The following is a 1,370-nucleotide window of genomic DNA, read 5'->3' as shown; positions in this document are numbered from 1 at the left end:
TTGATATAATTTTTTGTTTTAGGTTTTTTTATACCTGATACCAGATCCCATCGATACCTCATGATCACACAGGCTGGTGTGCTTCTTCCATGTGGGTTTATTGGCCTCCCTGTTAGATGGCTGCTTCTTTAACTGTAATCCTTTAATAGCCCAGACGCTTTGTCTTGTGATAGCTGGGCACGATCCATTTTCTTTACCACATTTGCTTATGCACCCATTTTGTCTTCTGCGATCGTTTTGGGAAGAAGAGTATCAAAGAGTGCCAGGTTATTAGAACAAAGTGTTCTTGTGTTAAGGGAGGCCTTGAGCAGAGGCCCAAAGTCCATCTGCGATCTTGATACTTAACATATAAATATATGTACATTGGCCGTTATCCCTTTCATTATAAATTAATATATTTACATATATACATGCCTATAGTTATACCTCTATAAATAACTTTTGCCTCCTATTTCTTTCCACTATTTCCTTCTACCTTCCTCCTATCCCACTATCATGTTCACCCTCCATTCATCTCTCAGTAATTCCTCTTGGATACATTGCACTTGATCAAACCCCACCAGGCACTATACACCCTCGCCATCGATTTTAGATCTCTGTTGTTCCCGTATCCCTGAGTTTGTTGGCTTCTGTTCCCCCTCCCTGCCTTCTTCTCTCCCATGTCCCCCCCAGAACTGCTGGTGCCCTTATTTTCTCATATTGTTCCTTCTGCCTATCTTATGTAGGTAGACATAGGGTGAAAGGAGAACAAAAACAATACAGAACAACACCCCAACACCCCCCCAAAAAAAGGTAGTTCCAGGTCTGTCTGCTGAGCCTTATGTATGTTTTCCAATCAAGTCTGATGAGGTGCCAAGCCCTGTCCCCCAAGTCAGAAGTCTATTTTCAGGACTCCTTGGGGACTGGGTTACTTTCCCCTATTCTTTTTGAATGAAGTTTTCTGGTTTATTTTGTGGTATTTATTAGTAACTTTATTAATAGTTCCTCAAGGTTTGGCAGGGAAGGTTAGGGAGAAATGGGAGCTCATAATGAGCATAAGAAAGAAGAAAATTTTCTCAAGTGGATTGTGATGATGACCGCACAACTCTTTTTAAAATCTTTAAACCATTCACTTGTATGGGAATTGCATGCCAATAAAACTGTTTAGAAATTTTTTATATATATATTTCGATTTAGGTCCAACCCACTTAAATCAGATTTTTCTGGGAAAAGGGCTCAGTCATCGCCGCCCGCCCCCGCCCCCCCCCAGGTCAGCAACTGATTCAGTATTGAAAACTATTCCTTAAATCCCAGATGGGAATCCCAGCATTGTCACGTGAGGTCTGGGGTCTTCCTAAGGGACAGCTGTATTAGATAAACCCACGATTTCT

At 41.4% G+C, this 1,370-nt stretch overlaps 1 protein-coding gene across 1 annotated transcript in view; it reads left to right on the top strand.

The window, feature by feature from the left end:
* The window catches only part of GRTP1 (growth hormone regulated TBC protein 1), an 89,217-nt gene that overhangs the window by 37,868 nt on the left and 49,979 nt on the right, over window positions 1-1,370 (top strand). Inside the window, exon 4 of the mRNA XM_045283813.1 lies at window positions 673-680. Coding sequence (XP_045139748.1) covers window positions 673-680 — 8 coding nt within the window. The remainder of the gene's footprint in view (window positions 1-672; window positions 681-1,370) is intronic.

This window comes from Echinops telfairi, unplaced genomic scaffold (genome assembly GCF_000313985.2).
Source record: "Echinops telfairi isolate 266 unplaced genomic scaffold, ASM31398v2 ScPeMD7_7467;HRSCAF=8505_1, whole genome shotgun sequence".
Classification (NCBI taxonomy): Eukaryota; Metazoa; Chordata; class Mammalia; order Afrosoricida; family Tenrecidae; genus Echinops; species Echinops telfairi.
Note: the sequence above shows the minus strand (reverse complement) of the source record. Positions and strands in the feature narration are given on the sequence as shown.